We start from the raw sequence: 24,429 nt of genomic DNA on the forward strand, positions 1-24,429 counted from the left end.
ACATACACATCCAGGTACCAGTAAGAAGCAGGCTTATAGAAGCAATTACTCATTGCTGAAGATTTCAACACCTTTAGAGAGCATAAAGTAGTAGCTTTGCTGCCCTGGTCTTTGCCTTCTTTAGGAATAAAATGCAAAAAGACAAGGAACACATCTTTTAATAAGGTAAGAAAGGAAATGGCTGTTTTGGAGCCAGAGGTGTTTGGTATGTTCAAACCCAGGCTGTCTTCCACCTTGTCACAGACAGCAGCAAGAAACTTGATTATAATAGCACTGGAGGCTGTAAGGTTATTCACTGGGGTTTCGTCAGAGAAGGACAATTACACTGAAACAAAATGGGGTGGGGGGAAGCCTCAAGGTAATTTGTGCTCCCTTCACCTCAAGCTGATTAGAGTAAATTAACTGCCTTTGCAATTAATGTGCAAAGTAGATATTCATTATTTTTCTGATGGCAAATAAAATGTATAAATATAACATGAATAGTCTTGAAATGTATGTTGTTAGTTATGCCTGTAGAGTATTTGCATTCAAACAAACAAAAACCTTCCTGGCCTCGTTCCCTAAAACCGATTCTGATGTTGTTCTGCATCAACTTTATTTTAATATAAGGAAGTTAAAATTTCCTGCCACATTGGCACACTGAGATAATATGCTTTCAAACTTGAGAAGTTGTTTGCCTGAAAGGGAATATTTTCCTCAAGCTGTTTTGAAGGAGTACTGTTCAGTGTGACTTAATGACCATGATGCATTTACAGAAGCCCGTGAGACTGAATGGGGTGCTTCATAAATGCATCTCATTAGCAATCTCATTTTTTCATTTATTTCTGATGACATGAGCTATAACTGTCAGATTTTTTGTGTGGAAGTTTTTTTAGCATTGATGTTTAAGTTTGTAAGGTAACACGAACAGCTCAGCTATCAATGCATCAGTTCATGCCTACATAGATTACTAGATTGAAATTACTTTGAGTGTTGATATAATTCTATAGCTGGCAAGAAATGCTTTTTTTTATTTCATACTTCTGCAGTTGTCTCTGCCTTTTTTTCTAATTTAGTTATATTCTGGAATCATCTTCCTCTTTAAATCCGTCTAGGATAGGTTGGTGTTTGAAAGGATTATGACAGAAGTTATGTATGCAGGTATCACCTGGGTACTCTGATTTTTTTAAATTTCTTTTTCTTCTCCTTCCCTCCAAATCTATGCCTCTTTCCCATTATTCTTCAGAGTGCTGCTCTTACGTGGCTACATTTCACATGTATCAGAAGAGCAGTCAGGAAGCAGACTAGATGGAGCCTGTGGAGAGAGTGATAGGACAAGGGGAACTGCTTCAAGCTGAAAGACAGGAGATTTAGATTAGATGTCACGCTGAAATTTTGCACTGAGAAGATGTTGAGATACTAGAACCTGGAGGAGCTGTGGGTGCTTTATCCCTGGAGGTGATCAAGGCCATTCTGAACTGGGGGTTCTGGGCAACCTGATTTAGTGGCTGGCAACCCTGCCTGTGGAAGGGGAATGGGAAAAACTATACAGTTTTTGAGATGCCTTCCAACCTAAGCTAGTCTATTGAAGTAGTGAGATGGCTTTCAGTTTTCTGTTTTGTGAATTCAGTCATGGTTTGTGACGTTTTTGGAGCTTCTCCTAACTGAACGTACTACTGTTCCATGCTGCTCTTTGGAGAACTAGTAAGTGTGACCTATGAGGCATTATTGAGCTGAGCTGTCTGCCAGCCTAGAGGCATCATGCACTTCATATTCACATGCCAAAAACTCTAGGCCAGCACAGGATAAGTTGCTGCATTCATTGGGAAAGATGGATATCTAACCACAACAGCTATTCCCTACCAGTGGTGCTGACTGAAGCTGCTGCAAGATTGTCATTAATTTGATTGTTCCTGTTCTTACTGCAAGATACATGTAACATTTTTTGTCAGACTGGACAATCAGTATGAAGAAAAATAACTTTTTTTTCTTCCTGAGGGGAGATGACATTATGAAGATTCTCCTATTTTCAGGAGATTATAAATCCATCAAATTTACCTCTGACTGGCTAATGTTAATATCAGTGCTGTGATAATGTATATGTTTGGGTAAGGGTTTAATACCATATTTTACTTAAAGAATAGTTAAAAAATCAATGTAAATTTTGCATTACTTGTTATTCTACCAGTGAAATGATCAGAATTTTGCAGTACTGTAAGTCATTATCCTTTTCCAAAATGAAAGCTTCATAGCTTAGCATTTACAAATGCATGAGTGGAGTGTGGGTTTTCTGATCTTTGTCTATTAAATCATTATTAATGCATTACAAATGAAAAGCAGTTTCCCCACCCATTTATGTAAAGGGTCATTAGTGAATAAGCCATATCCTAGAGTCATCCAATAATTCTTGTCTGAATGTAGTTTATATAATTGGTACCAATATGCTAGCTTGCTGAATATGAAGCTCAAGAAAGATTAATAAAGATTCATTTGATCTCTGCTGAAAATTGTCAGGGAAGACTTGACTGTAAAATATTGAATGCAAACTATATCTGACTGCAGATTCTCAGGAAAAAAAAAGTATTTTGTATGGTCACTATCATAGGCAGTAAAGTTGTTAAAAATGAGAATAATGCCGCTTTCAGAAGATATGTGTACTTAGTCATTCCAATGAATTCAAAATTAATGAAAAACTCATGACCCCTCCCAAAAAACCTCCTTTCTTATCATGGCTTCGTTGAGGAAAAATGACAGTACTGAAGATTCCAATATCTAAGCAGCTGCATGAAGTGATGAATTATGCCTAAAATTTATAAGTATATGATGTCTAAATGTTAGTGAAACAAAAAGAACAATGTAGAAATATTTAAGTTCTTCATTAGAAGTACTATGCCTGTTTACTTTCTGATATCATAATACAAAGGTGGATTATCTTATTTAATTCCTTGTCTGTGATCCTTATTTCAGATCATTCCTTGTTTTTAATTTGACTTGTAAATGCAATTCTGGGAACAAAATGACTTACTTCATTGGCAGTTAATGAGTAAGTTGGACTGCCTGTTTTTCTTTACACGTTGTCAAAGGTGAAGAGGTTACCTGGCATCAAGTAATTCTGTAACGGCTGATAAAAAAAATATTCTAGCTAAGAATCTGTAGTGCAGAGATGTATTAAGCTACGCTTAACAAGACTTGCAAAGAGTGACAGTGTCTGAACCAATTTTTCCAGTAGAATGTCTGTTCGCATTGGAATAAATTAGTTTATTACTTAAGAAAAAGGACAATTTATAAAAAGAAATACATAAGTATTATATCAGAATAATTCTGTTATAATAGTATAGGTGCATGTTTTCTCGGTGAGCCCTAAGTGCCTCCTCATTGCTGCCTACAGAGTGGGGTCCTCAATTAGATCAGAGTAGTTCCCTAAACTGTGATGTTCACTGCTTAGTCACACTAGGAAGCTGCATGTGGAGGATCAGCTCTGTCAAATGCAGATTGTCTTTTGTTTTCTGTGCTTTGCTGAATGGCTATATGCATCTCCATAGAAAGAGTCTTCCAAACCTTTCTGGGCAACCTGTTCCAGTGGTCTGTCACCCTTACTGTAAGGGAGTTATTCTGCATGTTAGTATGGAACTAACTGTGATAATTTTTAGGCCATTTGTCCTTTTCCTATCGTTATGCACCACTGAGAAGAGCCTGGCCTCATCCATTTGCCTCCCACCTTCCTTTAGGTATTTATAAACATTAATCAGATCCCCCTCAGTCTTTTTCCCAGGCTTAGCAAATCGAGATTGCTAAGCCTTTACTCACACAGGAGATGCTCCAGGCCATTTCTCATTTTTGTGGCCCTCTGCTGGACTCCTAGGAAATTCCTGGCTTCTTTGAACTAGACATAGTATTCTAAATGTGGCCTCACCCCAACAAGGTAGAGGAGGAGGATCACTTCTCAGTCTGCTTGCTGTGCCCTTGGCACCCTAGGATGCCATTGGCCTTCTTGGCCGGAAGATTATATTGCTGGTTCATGGCCAACCTGTTGTCCACCAAAACATTCAGGTCCTTCTCGGCAGAGCTCCTCTCCAGCAGGTCATCCTCTAACCTGTACTGATGCCTGTTGTTGCTCCTCCCTACATACAGGACTCTACATTTGCTCTTTTTAAACCTCATCAGATTCCTCTTTTTCAAGGACTGTATTTAAGTCAATTTTTGTGTATTTATTTATTGTACAAAGTGGTGTATGTTTTCATCCGAGATTTTCCCCTTTGATGTCATGGATTGTATTTTATACTTTAAATCAGGAGCTTTGAGGACAAGTGGTATCAAAGAACATACTACTGCAATCTCATCAGCACAGCAGTCTAGTTGTCTTCTCATAAATGTAGTGAAAGAATGCTTAGATCATGAAGTAAGAGTAAAACAAGCACACAGTTGTAGCTCCCACATTAAGGCTGTCAGCTTTCAACAGTCTACACCTTTGTGATTTCCAGAGACAAGAAATAGTTAATTGGGTTTAATAGCCACAGACACAATTTCCATCCTTGAATTTGTTGATGAGAAGAAATCCTCATCCTTCCTGTTGACTGCTAATTTACCATTACCTTAAATCATTTTTTTTAAAAGCTGGGGTCTGACGCTTCTGGGACCTACACCTCTGAATATAAGCCTAGCCTTTCATCAAATCTGCATGCAAAGGAGGAGCCCTGAGATTTCTAAAGCTTGCAAAAAGTGAATTTTTGATTAGTTTCATATAATCCTCTATAATGATGATTATTGTAGCATTTTGTGTAAGAGATAGATGAGACAGGATCTCAAATGCCAGCTATTACTGACATTTAGTTTGGCATAGGTCACAAAATATCAAGGAGAAAGAACTGTTAAAAATTATTTTTCACATTAATAATAAATACTTAAATAAATTACTATTGTAAAAATGATGCCTTTTTCATTCTTAATAACTCTAATGTGAATAGGAAAAGTTGGTGGTCAGAAATCTCAAATTTGAAAAGAAAGCTTGTTTAATTTAACATAGAAATCTGCAGCGATGGGTGTAGGTGATGTACAAAGCATAATTTTATCTCTCCAACAAACTGAATGGCTTTGCTGTTGCATTTCATAGTGCCAAAAATTTCATAACTAAAATTTCTAAAACTGGACAGAAAGAGTCATTTGAGAAGTGGATTTAGTTTCAGGAAATTATCTCCCAAATTGCCCACTAGTGTCTGTATAGCCACTTTAAAAAGCTGGCCATGCTACTGCTCTTGCTGTACTAATTTGTACCCACAAAACCAAACCAATTTGTACCCACAACCCCAAATCAAGATGAAGAAACAGACGAGGTATTCTATAAGCAGCTGGCACAAGCTGCACAGTCGCCTGCCCTTGTCCTCATGGGGGACTTTAACTTCCCTGACATATGCTGGGAGTACAGCACAGCACAGAGGAAGCAGTCTAGGAGCTTTCTGGAATGCGTAGAGGACAACTTCCTGATACAGCTGGTCAGAGAGCCCACGAGAGGAACTGCCCCACTAGACCTGCTGTTCACAAACAGGGAAGGTTTGGTGGGAGATGTGGAGGTTGGAGGCTGTCTTGGACAGAGTGATCATGAAATGATAGACTTTGTGATTCATGGTGGAGCCTGGAGGGGGAATAGTAATACTGCTACCTTGGACTTCAGGAGGGCAGACTTTGAATTGTTCAGGGGACTAATAGGGGGAGTCCCCTGGCATTCAGTCTTAGCGAGCAAAGGGCTCCAAGAGAGCTGGTTGCTCTTCAAGAAGGAAGTCTTAAGGGCGCAGGAGCAGGCAGTCCCCCTGAGCTGCAAAATGAGCCGGCAGGGAAGAAGACCGGCGTGGATGAATAGGGAGCTATTCCTGAGGCTCCGGGAGAAAAAGAGAATCTACCGCCTGTGGAAAGAGGGACAGGCCACTCAAAATGAATACAGGAAAGTTGTTAGGATGTGTAGAGGTGAAATCAGAAAGGCAAAAGCCCAGCTTGAATTTAACCTAGCCGCTGGTGTGAAAAGGAATAAGAAACTCTTTTATAAATACATTAACAGTAAGAGAAGGACAGAGAATATCCACTCTTTGCTGGATGAGGCTGGGAATGTGACCACTGAGGATAAGGAAAAGGCGGAGGTTCTGAATGCCTTCTTTTCGTCTGTCTTTAAAAGTCAGACCAGTTATCCTCAGGATACCCCTCTCTCTGACCTGGTGATCTCGGCCGGGGAGCACACTAACCCCCCTGTGATTCTGAAAGAAACAGTCAGAGACCTACTGCTCCAACTGGACTGTCACAAGTCGATGGGGCCAGATGAGATCCACCCGAGAGTGCTGAGGGAACTGGCGGAGTTGATAGCTGAGCCGCTTTCCATGATCTGTCAGCGCTCCTTGTTGACTGGTGAGGTCCCAGAAGACTGGAGGCTTGCCAATGTGACTCCCATTTATAAGAAAGGTCGTAAGGAGGATCCGGGGAACTACAGGCCTGTCAGCCTGACCTCGGTGCCAGGGAAGGTTATGGAGCAGATCGTCTTGAGGGAGATCATGCGGCATGTGCAGGGTGACCGGGGGATCAGGCCTAGCCAGCATGGGTTCACGAAGGGCAGGTCCTGTTTGACCAACCTGATCTCCCTCTATGATCTAGTGACCCAACTGGTGGATGAAGGAAAGGCTGTTGATGTGGTCTACCTAGACTTCAGCAAAGCCTTTGACACTCTCCCACAGCATTCTCCTGCAGAAGCTGGCAGCCAGAGGCTTGGATGGGTACACTCTTGGCTGGGTAAGGAGCTGGCTGGAGGGCCGGGCACAGAGAGTGGTGGTGAATGGAGTCAAATCCAGCTGGCGACCGGTCGTGAGTGGTGTTCCCCAGGGGTCGGTGCTGGGGCCTGTCCTCTTCGATATCTTTATTGATGACCTGGATGAGGGCATCGAGTGCACCCTCAGTAAATTCGCAGATGACACCAAATTGGCTGGAAGTGTGGATCTGCCTGGGGGTAGCAAGGCCCTACAGAGGGATCTGGACAGGCTGGAGAGCTGGGCTGGAGCCAATGGAATGAGTTTCAACAAGGCCAAATGCCGGGTCCTGCACTTCGGCCACAACAACCCCAGGCGACGCTACAGGCTTGGGGCGGTGTGGCTGGAGGACTGCGTAGAGGAAATGGACCTGGGGGTATTGATTGATGCTCGGCTGAACATGAGCCGACAGTGTGCCCAGGTGGCCAAGAAGGCCAATGGCATCCTGGCTTGCATCAGAAACAGTGTTGCAAGCAGGAGCAGAGAGGTGATTGTTCCCCTATATTCAGCACTCGTGAGGCCGCACCTGGAGTACTGTGTCCAGTTTTGGGCTCCTCACTGCAAGAAAGATATTGAGGCCCTGGAACGTGTTCAAAGGAGGGCAACAAAGCTGGTGAGGGGTCTGGAACACAGGCCATATGAGGAGAGGCTGAAGGAGCTGGGAATGTTCAGCCTGGAGAAGAGGAGGCTCAGGGGAGACCTTATTGCTCTCTATAACTTCCTGAAGGGAGGTTGTGGTGAGCTGGGGGTCGGCCTCTTCTCTCGTGTCATCAGTGATAGGACCAGGGGGAATGGTTTCAAGCTACGGCAGAGGAGATTCAGGCTGGACATGAGGAAGTATTACTTTTCAGAAAGGGTGGTCAGGCACTGGAATGGACTGCCCAGAGAGGTGGTGGAATCACCGACCCTGGGGGTGTTCAAGGAAAGACTGGATGTTGTGTTGAGGGACATGGTTTAGTAGGAGCTTGGGAATAGGTGAACGGTTGGACTGGGTGATCTTTTAGGTCTTTTCCAACCTTAGTGATTCTATGATTCTATGAATTTAGTCCACTTAGCTCCAGGCCTGTAGTCTGATTGTTTTCCCGTTAGCCTGAATTTTGTTAGGCTGGAAATCAAGCACACTTTCAGGGTTCTTCCTTTTTATTCTTTTTCCTGCAAGTTCTGAACAACTAATGATTTTCCTGTGTTCTTTTTTCCAAACTCCTGTTTTTAAAAAGTGATTTTTGATGTTTATTTTTTTCTGCAAAAAGGAAAATGTTTATTAAGTTTAGGAGAAAACTGGTCTTGAGCTTTTTTGTTATTACTGTGAGAAAACTTCATTACAATCGTAATTAAGCCTTTGAAAATAACTCTGTCAATGTGCTTATTCTGATAGGTACTTGTGTTCTTGTAGATATTTTAAATGGTGAAGATACACCATCCCATTATTGAAGAAATCATTCAGAGAAGAATACCATAAATATTGTGCTTAAAAAAATCTCTGCTTGATTTTGAAGAATATGATGGACCATGAGCTTCCAATGAAGGAACATAATTTTTATATTCTTTGAAATTATTTCACTCCATGTTGTATATCTGATAAAATATATTAAATTGTCCTCTGATGTAATTACAAGGAAGATCCAAGATCTGTATGTTCATCGTCGTGTTCTTTCTAGTTATAAATTTAAGTACATCTAAGAGCATGATTTGAGTGTTAATACACAATATTTTCTGAATATGGAGAAGCCCACGTGCCAAATATTTTTTATTTTGTATGTACTGCTCTGTAAAAACAGAAACACTCATATTAAGCAAGATAAATATTTTATTAGGGTGTGTATGGGTTTGCTACCTATTTGCTTTGATTGTGAAGAGCTTGTGAAAGAAAATAGAAATTGTGTGAAGAGATTGTAAGATGTACGGTTATCTTTCTATCCTACTGTCATATTCTATTCCTACTGTACCCAGAAATGGTGGTTTGGAAAGCCCTTTTTGGTTACCATGCTGGACAGCGAGCTTATTTTGGTGACAAAGGGAAGAGACAAAACATTTAAGGGTCATTAATACTTCTAGAAAGCATTACATATGTTTAATTGCCATCCCTAAGACAAAAGGAATGAATGGGCTAGGGGACATGGTTTAGTGGGGAGATATTAGAGGTAGGTGGATGGCTGGACTAGATGATCTTAAGGTCTTTTCCAACCTTGGTGATCCTATGATTCTGTGAAAGCTTTTATTCCCTCAAAAGTGGAAAGGATCAAGAATGATAAATTCTTCACAGGATTTTGCTTTGATAAGCTTAAACAATAGGGGAGCATACAATTGAATCAGTGTAATAAATCACTGTCCTGAATTATGGTATTCCATTTGCTTTATAACGTTTCTGAGCATGCTTATTTCTGTGTCTCCAAGGAAATTATATAAACGTCTTTTGTTTTCTTTCCTGACAATGGAAATAAGTTTGGTTTTCTCTTAGCAAAGATAGACAATTTTAGCAGGAAGAAAACAGTTACAGAACTCTTCTCCTGGATTGTGTTGCTCTGCTTATTAAGTACAACAGACAATTTGTAGCTACTTTAGCAGGGAGCCAGATATGGTTCTTTTTAATCCATACTTAAATTCACAATTTCTTACTCTCTTCCCTACTCGCAGTGCTGCCTATTTTACTGCAAATCAGAAAACCTTTGTTTAAACTGATGACTTCTGTGTTTAAAAAAAAAAAAAAAAAAAAAAAAGCATTATTTTCTTACAAATGTTCCCTCTACAGCATCTGGTTTTGCTTTGGCTGGTTTTGCCTATATTCTTTTGTGAAACAAATGGTGTATTTGAGCTAGGCTCTGTGCAGTGAGAATAAGCTGTCTAACTGACTTTTTTTTCTAAGGCACAGCTCTTTGCTTTTCTCTGTGTGGTGCTAAATCCACAGTTCTCTATGCGAAAATATCATTTTATTATTTTACAATTTTCACTCATTACCAGGAGTTTAGAATATTGGGAATATTTTCAACATATGTCCACCCTTACGTTACAGAAATCACAGAGGAGCTCTAATGAAATTTCACTACTATAAAGCCTTTGAAACATTCACCTATCACTTCTATCACTTCCTTCCTAAAACAGCTATGAAGTTAAAACATGTCTCTAGAGAGCCTTCTGGTTTTTAGCCCATCTAATACACCAATAATTTTCAAGGGGAAGTTATTGTTATCATGATGGATGCTATATTGTGCTAGAAAGGTGGGAAGAAAAAGACCCCAAAACAAAGTGTCTTGCCTTCCTATCTTAGGGGGGAAGGACCTTTTGTCCCATATGTCACAGCTGTTTTAAATATTGTGTATCATAGAATCCCAGAATGGCCTGGGGTTGAAAAAGACCATAAAGATCATCTAGCTTATGGCCAAATCATATTCCCAAGGACCTTAATGTGTCTGGTATGCAAAGGGTCATGTCCAGTTTACCACCAAAAATGTGTTAAGTCAGTGTGGTTGATTTATTTTGATTCATGTGTAGATAAATAAAACTACTGAACTCAGAAATCAATTGAAATATTAAGAGAGGAAAATGTTCCTAGACCATGCTATAAGACATACTATTAATTAAATGCAATTTAAATTATATCAAATAATCTTCATTTAGATTAAATGCAGTAGCAATCAGATACAAGATTTCATATCTGTCCTCTGCTGATAATTCAGTAAATAGACTGACACTACAAAGTTTGTGTATGAGTGGACCATCCCATAGATGCTTTCAGGCACTCTTAATTTATTAGCTGTTTTTCATCTCCTCCAAAGAAAGTTGCTTGTTTTGTCATGATTCGTATGATTTCAATTATTACATATTTAATTATATATAGCCAATGTGTAAGTTCAATTATATAGTTTATCTTGCTGTATTTATACTGTGTGCTGTAGTGTATCTGGCTGCTTCCACTCAATGTCAAAGGTATTCTCATTAATTCTTAAGCAGTTTTTTTAAATACTTATTAAATACTTAATAATTTAAATGCTTATTTAAATACTTATTTTGTTATTAATTTTCATCCCATTTCTACAACATCAGTTCTGAATTTTTCCCACACCATAATCTGTTCTCTGAATTAGAAGAAAGCTTCTACCTTGGCATCACTCATACACACCAAAGCATATGTTTACTTCTTTTTCCATTGAACAAGATTTCTACCAATACCATCAGGATATCCTGAATAGTTCTCTATCTTGGTAATGATCCTTTCAATGTAATTTCTGAAATCTGAATACTGCATTTTCTACTCTCACCTCCTCTTGAAGCGTGCCATCAATGCTTTTCCTTTAATCTGGATGGCTGTGGTCTACCACAGTAGCAATGTCTAAGAAAGCAACCTTTCTGTATATATATTGTACTAAATTATGTTTATTCTCCATTCTTTCATTTGGTTTTAAACCACAACATACTACAAATACCTGATAGTTTATTTTCAGTACATCTGTCCTGTCTAAGCAATTCTGAAATTGTGCTTTGCTTTCCTCATAAGAGGCTCAATAACATGTTTGTCTTCCAAAGATCAATTGAAGGAGCACCTGAGGTATAAGAGCCAGCTTGGGAGCTAGGGGAGCAATGAGTACTGGAAGCAGGCTGGCTTCAAGTTATCCAGTGAACAATTTAGAGTCTGGGGCCTGGCAACGAGATGTGTGAGCTTCTGGGCATGATTATGTGTATCTCTTTCCTATTACAAAGAATAATTAAAAATTGAGGAGAATAATGAGTGAAAAATAATAATACTACATATAAATGTGGTCAACTGTAAAGCAGAGTTGTATTTGCCAGGGAAAAAATAGCCATTTTTTCGTTATACCATGTAGTATTGTTCTTTTTTATTAGTAGTTTTATTTTTTGCCAAAAGAGTTGTGGAATTGTGAAACTTTGTCCCCTGAGAATTGTCTGATTGTGCTACGCATTATTTGGTTTCTTAGATGCATAAGAATAGATTTCACTCATCCACCGGGCCAAATGTAGCTTTGCAAGGAGAACTCATTTCTTCCAAGGCTAATTACATGGGTGGATTATGAATGTTGTGACTGAAAGCTTGGAAAACAGAAGTAAGCAATAAAGAGAAGCCAACGGGAGAACAAAAACTGAACACAAGGATGGTAAGGGAGGCATATAATGTTTTACAGCTGAACTAAGTAACTATCTGGGTCTGAAAGGAAATTTCTATTGAGGACAGATATCTTCTGTCAGAAGAGAGCCTGCGTAGCTAGTTGGGAACATGGAGAGTAATGATAGAGAAGAGATGAGTCTGTGACCACTAGTATTGGAACTGGGAAGCTCGCTGTTGTCTCATTATTCTTAATTAAGCTTAAATTAAGTTTTATTTTTAATGTGGCTTTGTTGCTGTTTGTCATTCATGGGGTTTTCATTTGAGGATATTTTGAATTATTACAAGGATGTTATTGATCAGATGAGGAAATAATTCCTATGCTTTCCTATCTGAAACCAAACTCTTGACTGGAAAAATCCAACCATCAGTTTTTCAGACTTAATGTTCAGTTATGGAATGCATTGCGTTTCATAGCCTGGAGAAAGTAAGCTAAGAACTGGGAAATCAGCAGAGGGAGGAAGATTCATGTAATAGCTGGTGATAGGATGGCTGTAAATCAGCAGTGTAATAGAGCTGTGAAAATAGCAAATGCCATTTAGTGATGGATGAATCTCCATCAGATGCAGGGAAGTTACGATGACTTTGTACAGATACCAGTGAGCTTTCCTCTGGAGCAATGTATCCAGTGCTGACCATGCTGTGGTCAATAACTTGACCTAAAACTTGTATAACTGCAAAGAAGGTTGTCATGAAGAACCTGTCTGATGAAATGAGAAGATTGACTTTATTTGCTTAGCTCTAGCTGCTCAGTGGACAGTGGAAAATTGTGCTTGCCATCAGGAAATACATTTAGAAAGGAAAACAGGTGAAAGAAAAACTGCTGAAGCCATAGTGTGCTGTATAAATTAGTAAATTGTGATGTAGTCATGAGAAATCTTCACTGTTTTTTGGAGTGGTTATTAGCTGCCCAGGGGGGTGGTGGATTCCTGGAGGTGTTCAGGAAATGTTTAGATGTTGTACTGAGGAACATGGTTTAGTGGGAAATGTTGGTGATAAGTGGATGATCTTAGAGATCTTTTCCAACCTGGGTGATTCTGTGTTTCATAAACATTAGAATAAGCCATTCTGCCAGAGCCTCTTGGAATGAGCACTGGGACAAAACAACTAAATAATGAGTCTGACAAGTTTGAAAAAAGGTTATTATCTGGTGCCTGCGAAGCACCTATACTTGAAGAAGATCGCCCATCTTGGTATTAATTAAAAGTTGACAGAATATGTTTTTTTTAGAGTTTTAAAGAGCTAGGAAATTATTCAAATTTTCTGTGCGTGAAGTCTGTAGCTCTCCAAAGAATAACATGCCTAAAAAAAAAAAAAAATTCCATTTAATGCCAAAGATTTTGCAGTTTTGTATCTGCCCCAGCTAGCATCCTCATTGATAGTCTCAGAAAATAAAGGCTGTAATGAACACAGATCTCCTTGCCCCTCATGGAATGAGCTGTACCTCATGGTCAGTACTAATGCATAGTACATGGATTGTACTGGGAAATGCAAATGGTAAGTATTTGTGCTGAAACAGCTCTGTGGATTGATAAAGATTTCATCATCCTCTGCAGAAAATGAGAAGGCAAATCTAGCCTCATTTGTGAGCTTCAGAATTAGTCTTAAGTTGAAATTAATACCCGTGTATCCTTGAGAACTCCCAAGGCAAAGGAAAAAATAGTGTAACCGTGGGTCAGCTTCATGTGTTAGAAATGCAATTCTGATCTAAGCCTTACTATAAAAATCCGTTAGTATTTTAATGCAGACTTGCGTTTCAGATTTAGATGGTAAAGCATCTAATTTTCCTAACTTCCTAACTTTCAGTATGCTTTGATCATGTGGCAACAGTTAGGTGATTACTTTCTTGCTCTGTCTATTGCCTCTACGTTAAAAGTTAATGTTATTGTCAGTCTTCAGGAGAAGAATAATTATTTTTCAAAATTAAAAATTTGTATGTTATTTACGCAGGAGACATTTTTCCTTAGCACAAATGATGTTAATAGAAATCAGATATTTAGGAAACAAAGAAATACCTTCCCCATTCCTGAAGGCTGGGGAAAAAAAACTATTTAAATTAGCTGTTTTTTTCTGTACCCATTCGTTACTTACTTGTAAAAGTTTTTTCCTAATCGTGCAAGTGAATATAATTGTAGAAGGTAATTATCATTTCTAACTTTGTATATTAGTCTTTTCTTATACCACGTAGAACCATTAATCTTATGTAGGAATGATGTTTGCTAAGCAAACAAGTAGAGTCAGCCTGAAGTCAAACTTTGGGTCTTTGTAGCTCCTCTGTGTATGTGTGTATGAGGACCTATATAAACGTACACGTGTGTTTATATATATGTGCATAAATATACATAGGTACATGTGTGCTTGATCACAGCAACAGCACAACTTCTGTGATTGCAAAATGAGCTTCGATTTGAATAACTGAATCTTAAAATATAAATTTCTACTATAAATCTAAATATGATCTCTTCAAATTATCAACATCCAATGTTTTAACTTATTTTAAATGTAATAGCTGTTAGACTTATTACTGCTGATTAAATACACACACACATATATTCTCATTAATTTATTTGGCTGTTTTCATTCCAAACAAAACATTCGCTTTGCAGACATAATTTTTGCTTTGCATATCATCTGTAGCATGCACATTTTGATTAAATGAATTTAAATGTTAAGTGTGTGGGGTTTTTTTAAATGTTCTAAAAGTGCAGCTGTGGTATGGAATTACAATGAAGGACAAGACAGGAATTCAGAATGATTTTGATTAATCAGATTCTCTGTCAGGAATGGAGTTATCCCTCAGTAATATGTTAGGTTAAGTTTACTCTGCCTTTATGACCTGGTGATGGACTATGTGACCTTTCAAATTCTCCTCAAGCCCTGTTTTATGATTCTGTGATCAATTCTTTTTAGCATTTTACAGCTACTCTATCTATGCTGCCAATAATTCTTATGCCTTCAACATTTTGGCTGATGTTCTAATATTTTTTTTTTCCTATGAAATACTCTTTGTCTACATTAAATAAATAATAATCCATTCTAAATATGGTAATAGTGAATGATGTGGTTCTTATTTCGCTACACAGCAATCAGGTATTCTTTCTAGCCTAATATTTCTGAATGCTGAATTTCTGTAATAGGTTACAGGGCTATAAATTACCGTTCTTCAACATGAGCATATATCAGTTTTTTTGTACTGTTGATGTAGGGTTATTACCAGTAATGGTAATAATTGAGGACATAATTCACTTCATTTGCAAAATGAAATCCTGATTCTCAAGGTAGTTTTAGTAGCATTGAGTCTGGAATTGCATTATTTGTTATAATATGTTAAAGTCATGGCAAGGTGGTCTTTGCTTGCAAATGTGATTTAATCTCACAAATAGTTAATCTTGTTATAATATTGTCAAGTTAATCAGAATTGATTTGTTTAGTAAATCCACTGAATACTAATCATTGCTTGGGTTGAGAAGATTTAGTAGCAATTTTAAGTCTTCAATAATTTCCCTTTATTCTTGGATGAAGTGACTCATTGAATTTCTGGAAATCTTTTAAAGACTTTTTTTCAATTGGTAGTCCTGTGCCAGTCAGCCTCTGAAGATGTTATAAATGCACTACAATGATGCATTGTAAATCTTCTTTAGAAACACATTTTCATAAATGTGATATTATGAATCTCCATATTTGTTTTACCTTATATGTAATGAATTGTTCTCGAAACCATCTAAGTGCTTCCTGGATTTGTCACTCTTTAGTATTTGTAATTACTTTGCCTTTTTTTATTAGTGATTGTGTGGATATATTTAAGATTTCATTATAGTCTGTACATGTGTACACTGACCACAAAAACAAGCAAACCAACACAACACAAAATGATTATTCCATCAAGGATGTATATGAGGTATAATGAAATGCATTCATGCTCATTTATGTATGTTTCTGTATATTCTACTCAAAGAAAATATGTAGCTGTGGATTTCTTAGAAGATATGGTGAAGTTCTTTGTTAATCACTGTTGACTATTAATAAATTTAGTCTCTCAAATGACAAGGAATGAAATCCTGCTTTGCACAGAGCCACCAGGAGCTTTGTGCTATGTTCGCACCTTTTGAAACTCACAACATCTTATTTTCTTTCCACAGAAAGCTTTTCTTTACAGACTATGGGAATGTTGCCAAGGTTGAGAGATGTGACATGGATGGAATGAACAGAACATGGATAGTAGACTCTAAAATTGAACAGCCAACTGCTCTTGCACTAGACCTCATCAATAAATATGTGTACTGGGTTGACATTTATCTGGATAATGTGGAAGTTGTTGACTATGAAGGGAGAAAGAGGCATACAGTCATAAAAGGGAGACAAGTAGGTATTTATTTGAAAAATGTAGGAAAATGTAATAATATCAATATACAAACATGTATAATGTCAATAAACTTTAAAAGATCCGCTGCATGTTTTATTTTATTTGCAGTTTAGCCACATTTTGCAACCTATGAACTTCCTTGTAGTTCTTCTTCAACAATGCACCATTTAAGTCTCAGTTCCCATTGTAGAAGACTTTAGGAGGGAAAATATGGAGCAATGGGAAGATACCAGGCAATAAATTACTAAAGAACATATTGTCAATTCAGGAAGGGAAGATTAACTGGTGGAGGAATGTTAAAGAAACAGAAGAACAGCAGAAGTTATTCACCTGTTCAAACCAATGAAAATGACCTTAAATCATATTTTGTGGATGGTAGTGATGTTTTCTTCTTAATTGATCCAGATGTTCAGCGTCATAAATACAAACACTGAGTCTGGAAGCTTTTGAGCAGGACTATATCAAGCTGTCGTTGTTTCAATTTGGAGAGCAGAATAATAGTTAGTAGTTCTACCCAATTGCAAGGCTTATGAAAATCAAAGGAAAGTTTGCAGCGATCAAACCATTATTGGTTGCTAGTCAGACTATAGGGACTGGTGTGGATACCTTGGATGCATGTTTCTGCTTGAGGTTAAACAGGGTGTGCAGGATGTGCACGTAGAACAAGTATTTTACTCGTTCTGCTGTGGTTCTTTGCTCAATCACCAAATGACAAATTGTTAACATAGCCAGCAAACTATTCTCAACAAATTTCAGAGGTTAAAGTTTATTTCCTAAGTACAAGCATAGCAGAAGTCATGGTTTCCAAATGATACAGGCTTTTTGATCGATAGCCTGTGTGGCTTTCAAAGGGCTATTCTTTGTAACAAGCAACATTTCCATTCATGCGTGAGGTAGCAGAAAATCTGTAGAAGTAAAAACTACCAAAATAACTAAGATTTTATACTCTGCATTATAAAAAGAGTCACACTGTTAAAATTGTAAATATTCCAATGTTCTTATGGGAGTTAAATAATAAAGCTTTAAACTTTGTACTAATGGTAACAGGGAAGAAAGAATTTTAATGCAGAGGAGAATCCAGAAATTTGGTACAGATTCATCGTTATTTATCAAGTCTGTTTTCTTTTCCATTTATGGTTTTACTGTAGTTGGATTGAATTCCTATTGGGTCTTAGTGAAATACTGCCATTGATTTTATTTATTCATTTAATTTTTAACTGCTTAAAAGCAGAAAATGATGGAAAATTTGGTCAACTTGAGATAGTTTTCAGGAACCACTGAAATATTTGATGCACGGCAGCTTTTGGATCATCTTTAGTTTTGGTTTGTGGAGTGTGTCTGAATTTCTGAGTAAATGAGCTGAGTAAATACTCTGTGGTGAATAATTTATTGATTACACTAGTAAGAATTTCAGCCTGTAAATGTCTGAACACTTGCCAACAAATTCTCTTTAGCTTGCTCAGTTTTCAAAATTGCTCAATTTTGAATTTTCTAAATCCATACATCAAGCACAACCTCTGTATAATTAACCACATCATGTTTGAGCTGTCATTGGCTAATTAACCAACTGTATTTAAGTAACTTTCAATCAGTGTAGTTGTACACATTAGAGATGAAAAAATAGAGCTTGCTTGTTGTTAAGCAAGCAGTACTGTGTGACCATAGGCATATTCAAAGGTAGAACACAAAAGGAGCACCATTATAGTTAGTTACTTTAAAAAAAAATAATAAAAAAAATGTATTCAGTGGTAATATCTTGCTCTGGTGACATCGCTTTCATTATGTCACAGTGAAAAAATACATGTAATCAACCTGTAAACTATCTGTATTTACTAATTTTATTAGTTAATGTTAGCTAATGTTAATGATGGTTACTAATTTTTAATTAATATTAGCTAATGCTAATGTATTATTTTGCATTTAAGACAACATGCAAGAGTTTTTAATTGAAAAGATGGAGAACCCATGGCATTTTAAGAATAAATGAATGGGTTTGTGGTAAATATTTTGCATTTTTTTCCCTGCTTGTTTAAGGTTAGAAAAGTTTTATACATCCCTGTTCATTTGCATCGGAACTGGACTGAGTGACCTTTAACGGTCCCTTTCAACTCAATTCTATGATTACAAACATATGAACTAGGTTTGTGATGTAGTTTGCATTTTTTCACTGATTTTTATCAGTATATTCATAAATTATTTTGTACAGTTTGGTCTGTGCATTGGACATTATTATTTGATGCTTATAAAATGTATACCTAAATGAATATCTAAAAATATTCAGTTAAAATAATGATTGTTTCCATCTCTTTTCCAGGTTAGGCATCTCTGTGGTTTGACAGTATTTGAAAACTACTTATATGCAGTTAATTCAGATAACTTCAGTATTTGGCAAATAAACAGATATAATGGCACTGATGCTCGGTCCCTTACCAGACTTGAAAATGCAAAGGAGATCCGTGTGTACCAGAAAAGAACTCAAACATCAGGTGAGATGAAAATTCCTCATTCTAAAACCAGTTATCAGTTGGGTGTGTTTTCAAGGAAGCATTCTTACAGAAATATGCAGTTAAAACTTATCACTGCTACAAAATTTACTACAACTTCATCTGCCTAGATTCCTGTGTCTTTCACTGCCTGTTTTTTTGCTTCCCTAAGCTCCTACAAAAACTGATTCCTGAGCATTCAGCTTGGAGAGCTGCCAATGAGCTCTGCTTTGCGAGCTCTCTGACTTCATGCATACAGCCTTTTGGGGATTTAACACTCTCAGAGTTGTTAGGTGTCCAATACCACCCACCTGCTTGGGTCTCAGACCTTGGAGATTCCTGCTTTCTCTGGATCTGCTTTTGACACAGAGTACAAACCTGGAGGGACTCATAGTTCCTTCCCTCAGTCTTTGAAGTTGCCAAAATGAATGGAAGTTGGGCAGCTAGCCTGCTGAACTGCCAGCACAGTGGGGGAATTGGTACTCACTTTTCCCCTGCTTGAATAAACGCCATCTTTGGCCTTCAATCTCCATTTGATTCTGGAATTAGAAACTTCTAAATACTCAGAATTTTTGTTAAAATATCTATTTCAGATGTCCAGTATGACTTGAATCGTGGATCCAGTCACCTATTTTTTCTGCGCTCAGAACATCAGTATGATTTATAGGATAACAAGATCCAAAATGCTTACAGTGTTATTTTATCAATTAACATATTTTGATATGACTCTAGCGATAAAATCTCGAATCCTCTTGATGATTGCTGGTTATAAAAAGCTAACACATCAATTCTGGTGATAAATGTCAATGTTATTAAACACACTGGCTGCTCTGAGAGAAGTTTCAAAAAAAAAAAAGATCTCTAAACCGGTGGAGTTTGGATGAACTAATTTTACTGTATTGCTGAAGGCACTGATTTGCAGATGTTAGTGTCTGATAGAGGCAGCAAAGACTTTCTCCTCACTGTAGGCTCCCCTTGTGTATCCCTGAGGGACTCAGAGTTTGAACATTGGAGACACGTGAGCACAGTGTAATCTCGTGTTGCCTCCTCTAATTACTCTGTTCCTCCTGCCCTTTGTTCACTCTGCAGCTTCTTTTGTTTTGAATGGGCATGTTCGTTGCTTGTCAAGATTTGCTGGAAAGGTTGTCTGAACTTGGTGGAAATTCTGTATACCTCTAACAATATCGACCTTAAACCTCTGGATTACTTTTACGAAAGAACTAAAAAGCTTGAAAGGAAGTAGAAGAGTTAAAATACTGTTGTTCAGTTGTAGGCCAGTGTAAGGTAAAAGGATAGATCTTGTCTTCTGATCAGAATTACCTTTAAAAAATTTAAAAAGTTAACTTGACAAGCTATTCTGCTAATTTAGAGCTATGCATTTAAAACTATATCAAGGGAAAGGAATTCTTTAAATTCTTCAGCAGTTCAAATGCAGGGAAAGTGCTACAAGGCTTGTCTTGTTCTTTAGCTTCTGCATAGATGTCTTCCACAGAAAGATGCTTTTTAATAGTGTTGAACAAATAGTGACCTGGGGTAGGACAGCTCTCAAAACAAAAAAAAAGAAAACAAAACTCACCAATAAAATAAATTGAACAAAAATAAAGGGAAAGAAATCTGGCTATCTCAGGAGATTGCTGCCTGGCAAATAACTTCAGAATCTCATTAAAGCAATAACCTCCTAGAGTTGATAGCCACAAGATGATCCTTTGGATATGCCAATTTGTCTGTCTTGAATATTATCTTTAAAATCACCTTGTTATATTTTGGGAAAGATCGTGATGAAAATTCCTTTTTTTTTTTTTTTTCATGTCTAAACTTTCTACACACTGAAGCATATAATTATCCTACTTCAAATGGATTTTAATCGTGCTGTTTTTCACTCTCTGCAGTCAGAAGCCATGCATGTGAGGTGGACCCATATGGAATGCCAGGGGGATGTTCACACATCTGTCTGCTCAGCAGCAACTACAAAACACGGACTTGTCGCTGCAGGACTGGCTTCATCTTGGGAAGTGATGGCAGGTCATGCAAAAGTATGTAATAAAAGTCAGAGAGCTTGCCAGCTGCTAATATTTCAGGGCTAAGCTCTGCATGCTATCTAACATGTAATCAATAGCAAAAGAAATCACATGGTCTGTTTTCAGGTAATGTTGTTTTGTAACATATTTACCTGATGCTTTATTCATATATTCCTTTTATTCACTTAAAATGATTTTACTTGACTAGCATCAGTTCACACAAGTGACAATTTAGACATGGGATGCTGTTTAAAGAGTTCTAAAAATCATCATTAGCTATGTTAGTCAATTTTACTGTTTTTTCTATATGCTATGCATTCTGACAATACATGAGGGCTGCTATGCTGTTTAATACTTTCAGTTATTATCCATTTCTACCCACACAATCATCTTAATATTTAGAAATGGACCCGTCATGTAAACAAGGCAAGCAAGTTTCATCTGATAATACTTTGCAGCAGGAGAATTGATGTGTGTAACTGTGGTTATATCTGCCACAAATGCATGGCTGATGTGACAGAAGGATGGGGTGCCATACAGAAGGACATGGACAGATTTGAGAAGTTGGACTCACAGCCCTACAGAGAAGAACTTGGGGGTTCTGGTAGATGAAAAGTTCACTCTGAGTTAGCAGTGTATGCTTTGCAACCCAGAAGGCCAGCAGCATCCTGGGCTGCATCAAACCAGGACTAGTCAGTAGGGTGAGAGAGATTATTGTCCCCCTCTGCTCTTTCCTCATGAGGCTCTATTTGGAGTACTCTGTTGAGGATTGGAAGGAGGCCAGAGGGGTTGTGAAGGGTTAGAGCACCTCTCCTATGAAGGATGAAGGGAGCTGAGCTTGTTCAGCCAGGAGAAGAAAAGGCTCCAAGGAGACCTCGCTGCAGCCTTCCAATGCATAAGAAAGATGTAGAAACACTTATTGTGAGGACATGTGTGATAGGACAACAAAAGGTTAGATATAAGGAAGACATTCTTTATTATGAGGACCGTGAGAGATTAGCCTGCTCAGAAAAGCTCCATCAAGCATCCAGGATGGTTGGGGGCTTTGGGTAACCTGGTGAAGTGGAAAGCATCTGTGCTAATGGCAGGGAGTTGGAATTAAATGGCTTTTAAGGTCCCTTCCAATTTAAATCATTCTGTAATTCTATTTTTGTTCTTTTTTTTTTCTTAATCAAATGATATATTTCAGGTGAAAGGCATGCAACTGAATCCATTGATAAATGCTGGAAGATAAATGCATTCGAACATGAATTTGTCACTGTTTTCACTAGCAACTCCAATGAGCGTAAAGAAGCATTGAGGAAAAATAATGTATTTGAGAATTTTAAGAGGTCTATTTATAGAATGAAGTATCTAAGTATATTTATAGCATAAAGTATATTGTTAATATATCTCAGTTATTTGTAATTAAGCTGTTTAATGAAACTGTAAAAATCTCTTAAGAAGGAAATACAGATATCCGTGTTTTGTATCTCAGCATGAAAGAAATCAGTATGTCAATCTGTTGTATTCTTTCTTTCATTTGAAAGTAATTTGCTATAAGCTTTTGCTTGCTTCTGAGAAACTTCAGGTGAAAAAAGATAAAATGGTGTTCTGTATTTGCTGAAGTTTACAGTCGTTTTAGATCTAATGATTTGTTCAGTCGTGGTCTACGTTACCTGGATAGATCCTAATGAATTGTAAAATTAAATGTCTGCAATGCTATATATGTGCATTTCACATTAGATATAAGGTTATTCTGTGATCTAGCATTTCTTTTCAGTCTGAACTTTTACAGAAGAGAAATAATTAGATGTAAGCAGTTCACCAAAGTAATTTGTATTTTAATGAAGGTAATGTAATTAGCTAGATTTCTTGAGTTTAGATACCTTTGGAATATATGAAAGTTTAATTTTTGGTATTGAGTAATGCTTCTGCTCCCCTACTAATTGTGCCAGTTAATTAAACAGTGACTCTATTCACTGTAAAGAAGATTAGGCAACATCACTTGTTTATGTTTGTAATCTTTCTTTTGCAGGACCAAAGAATGAATTGTTTCTTTTTTACGGGAAGGGACGCCCAGGAATAATACGAGGAATGGACCTGAATACCAAAGTATCTGATGAATACATGATCCCTATAGAGAACTTAGTCAATCCTCGTGCTCTGGATTTCCATGCAGAAACCAATTACATTTACTTTGCTGATACTACCAGTTTCCTAATTGGTCGGCAGAAAATTGATGGCACAGAGAGAGAAACAATCCTCAAAGACGGTAGGAATGCTAACAGAAGATTTAAAACTTTATGTAATCTACCCTTTGAAAGCAGACCCAAACTTGACCTTGTACAAACTTGGAGTTATATTTTTTTTTCTTACAACTTCCTATTTATTTTTTCTAAGTGCAGAGATGCTGTTTGGTGACTGCTTAGCCTATAACTTGCCACTGAGTAACTCTTTATCTCCACTATATTCTTTCAGTTGATGGGATGAATCCATAATGTAACAGTTCACTGAATTATCCCATATCCTTAAGAATGTTATGAGACTTTTCTCTACAGCCTGAATCACAGTGTGGTTTCTGGAGTCTGTTCAAGTAGGTTGGCAGAGGAAGACTTCTTGTACTGCAGAATCACTAGCAATAGTAATAATAATAATAATTTGGATGATTAGGATTGTTTTCTCTGATGCATTTTCCCTCCTGCCTGGAGAAGCAGTAGGAAAACCTGAGCATTTTTTGAGAATGCAAAGATATTTTTTACCATGTATTATAGGAATTAGAAAAAATATCAGCACTTCTCTACTTTCCATGCCTCCCACCACATTCTATGGATTCTCACTGGCCAAGCATTCCATCTCTTTGTATTAAATGTTCTTTTACTAACTAAAGCTCTGATCTGTCAACTCACCTTCTCCTTTCATAGAACTATTTCATGAAATACTGTTTCAGTAGTTCTTCACCTCAGTTGAAGGTTACCTACAATTACCTACAGTAATTGTTTCCTAGTAGTCAAGAAGGAAAAAAAAAAAACCCCAACTGCTTTAATGCAGAGGTTGCCTTTCCTCATGATTCATAACCTACGTTTTAATCCAGCTGTCTCAGAGAAGTTAGCTTCCATTTACAGTGAAATTGTTCTCTTTTTTTTTTTGGTATAAGATCTCTACAGACCTCAGCGTGCATAAATGTTCTTTCACTAGTAGCCATAAGAAGCTTGGTGGTTGCTTAATAAAGGAAGGGTGTCTAAGCAAATTATGAATGCTCAGCTGCCAATTGTGTATTTCAGTTCACTGTGAATGGGGAAATACATAACACGCATCACAGAAGCTCCACTTCTACTGCTGAAAGTCTAACCAAAATACGCACATTTCATCTTACAACAAAGTAATCCAAATGCAGAGTACAGGAAGGCAATGAATAGTATATAGACTTAAACATTGTAAGGTAATGCAAAAAAAGCATCCTTGCTGGGAAGCATCAGACGGGTTAAGCTTGGTCAAACATGCAAGCATGAAAAAAATATAGATATATATACATACATACTGAATCAGCAACTTCTCCTAAGTAATGTTTAATTATAATTTTTGTTGTTTTATAAATACAACATAACAAAATGCCCAAGTACTCTGAGGAGTTATGGATTGTTTGATCATGTATTATTGGTATCCCTAATACTTAAAATGAATAAAAATAATCATTGTCATTCTCCCC

The 24,429-nt window shown here is 37.3% G+C and overlaps 1 protein-coding gene across 1 annotated transcript in view; it reads left to right on the forward strand.

Moving 5' to 3' along the window:
* LRP1B (LDL receptor related protein 1B) overlaps positions 1-24,429 on the forward strand; it is a 590,048-nt gene that overhangs the window by 362,752 nt on the left and 202,867 nt on the right. Inside the window, exons 9-12 of the mRNA XM_042877971.1 lie at positions 16,017-16,239; positions 18,555-18,726; positions 20,613-20,756; positions 22,759-22,995. Of these exons, the coding sequence (XP_042733905.1) occupies positions 16,017-16,239; positions 18,555-18,726; positions 20,613-20,756; positions 22,759-22,995 (776 nt within the window). The remainder of the gene's footprint in view (positions 1-16,016; positions 16,240-18,554; positions 18,727-20,612; positions 20,757-22,758; positions 22,996-24,429) is intronic.

The sequence above is a fragment of the Lagopus leucura genome, unplaced genomic scaffold, assembly GCF_019238085.1.
Source record: "Lagopus leucura isolate 7727_CA_CO unplaced genomic scaffold, USGS_WTPT01 Super-Scaffold_100019, whole genome shotgun sequence".
NCBI lineage: Eukaryota > Metazoa > Chordata > Aves > Galliformes > Phasianidae > Lagopus > Lagopus leucura.